Source organism: Eurypyga helias, unplaced genomic scaffold (assembly GCF_000690775.1).
Source record: "Eurypyga helias isolate BGI_N326 unplaced genomic scaffold, ASM69077v1 scaffold29165, whole genome shotgun sequence".
In the NCBI taxonomy this organism is placed as follows: Eukaryota; Metazoa; Chordata; class Aves; order Eurypygiformes; family Eurypygidae; genus Eurypyga; species Eurypyga helias.
Window position 1 is genome coordinate 2,883 of NW_010252494.1, and position 1,803 is coordinate 4,685.

Genomic DNA, 1,803 nt, shown 5'->3' on the forward strand with positions numbered 1-1,803 from the left:
ATATCCCGGGCTCCATCCCGCCACCCCCACCTCATCATTCCCTTGGAAATCCCGGGCTTCACGCCCACCCGGAGAGGCCAGGTCACCTCAATGGAAAACGAGACCACGCAGGCAGGTCTGTGTTGGGGAAAGGAAGGAGACCCCATCCCAAAATGTTGATCACGAAGCTCCTCGAAGGCCTAAAGCCCTTTCCAGGAGAGCCCAAACCACCCCCAAGGCCTCTGCTGGCCCTGCCAACCCCTCCTGTGCTAAGCCCACCCCTCCAGCTCTCCACGGTTCCTGCTTTCCAGGAAAGGTGTGTTTTCCAAACTGCGCGGGCGGAATCAGAGTGGTTTGGGTGGGAAGGGACCTTTGGCGACCCTTTGTTCCCCCCGCTGCCACGGGCAGGGACCCCTTCCATAGCCCAGGTTGCTCCAAGCCTCATCCAGCCTGGCCTTGGGCACTCCCAGGGATGAGGCATCCACAGCTTCTCCGGGCAACCGATACCAGCGCCTCCTTTCCAGGCACAGCGACCAGGAAGGAAAGCGCAGGGAATGGGATGGAGAACTCACCATGACCATCTTCCTCTGCTCACACAGCTTCTGTAACTGGTAGGACTTCTCCTCTGCTTTGATGTAGCCTTTTTTGACATCATCAACAGCCTAAAACAGGGAAAGCAAACCCAGGAGGGTCAGGCCGGAAGGTCTCTTTGCCGGCTCCGAGGCTGCCTGGAACAGCCGCCCAAATTCCCAGCTCAGAGTTCCCGGTGAGGGGGTTCTCTACACTCCCCAACTCCTGCCACAGGCCTCTGGTTGCCCCGGGGAGCGAGGAGGACGTACGGAGCGTCCCTCAGCAAGGGGACAGCTCTGGAAACAACACCTCCTGGCATCCTGCGTTCGCCTTCAGGCTCCTTTTCTCCAGGAGAAGCCCGTTTCCTGGCGTTCCCAGACATCCTCGCCAGCCGCACGCAGCGGTTCTGGGAGCCGGTATCGCGTCTTCCCTCAACTCCAGTCCAAAAGGGCCGGACTGGGATTTACTTGATGGTCTTAAAAGGTCTTTTCCAACCTCGGTGAGTGCGATTACAGCCCCCGGGCACCCACCTGATGGAAGAAGTAGGTGACTGCCAGGTCGTTGTCGTTGAGGAGAACCTCCTCCTCCGTAGTGAAGAGCCATTTCCGGATGGTCAGGCACGTCCCCGGCACCGCCGAGGTGTAGTTCTGCACGTAGAGTTTGTGGGGGAATTCGTTGGGGGCCAGTTTGCGCACTGGGGAAAAAGTGGAAGACAATGGAGGCGAGGGCGCTTCCGTGCCCGCCGGGATCAGGATCTCTGCTCCAAGCCCTGTCTTATCCTGCCTGAGCGAATCCAGTTTTTCTCCCCGGCACAGCACGGGAGGGACTGGAGAAGGTCCGTCACAACGGACAAAACCACGGCGCGTGCCAGTAGGGCCCCTTCCACGGGGAGGGATACGGCCACTGCCCTGCTGCAGATGGAGCTGGTGGCTTCCAGGGAAGCAAAATGGAGCGTATCCAGATGGGAATAAACTTGGATGTTTAAAAAACAGCCCCAGCTTCCACCGGAATCTTGTCAGCATGAGGAAGAGCCCCGGCAATCCCATCCCACTGACGGAGCACGGGGCAGGCAGAGGCGACAACCCAGAAATTACGGTGTCCGGGCGGGAATGACACGCACTGAAACCCCAGCGCGGGGGAAAACGAGGCACAAACCAGCCCCCACCCCCGCTCTGTGGTGTGACCGCGACGTTCCGGCCTCTCCGCAGCCTCATCGAGCCCAACGAAGCCGGTGAAATCTGTGGCTGGGGATGG

At 59.8% G+C, this 1,803-nt stretch overlaps 1 protein-coding gene across 1 annotated transcript in view; it reads right to left on the reverse strand.

Annotated features, from left to right (window-relative positions):
• The window catches only part of SNX27 (sorting nexin family member 27), a gene marked incomplete at its 3' end in the record, with an annotated part of 3,350 nt that overhangs the window by 963 nt on the left and 584 nt on the right, over positions 1–1,803 (reverse strand). Inside the window, exons 2-3 of the mRNA XM_010152414.1 lie at positions 1,080–1,243; positions 552–641 (exon numbers count right to left, since the gene is read on the reverse strand). Of these exons, the coding sequence (XP_010150716.1) occupies positions 552–641; positions 1,080–1,243 (254 nt within the window). The remainder of the gene's footprint in view (positions 1–551; positions 642–1,079; positions 1,244–1,803) is intronic.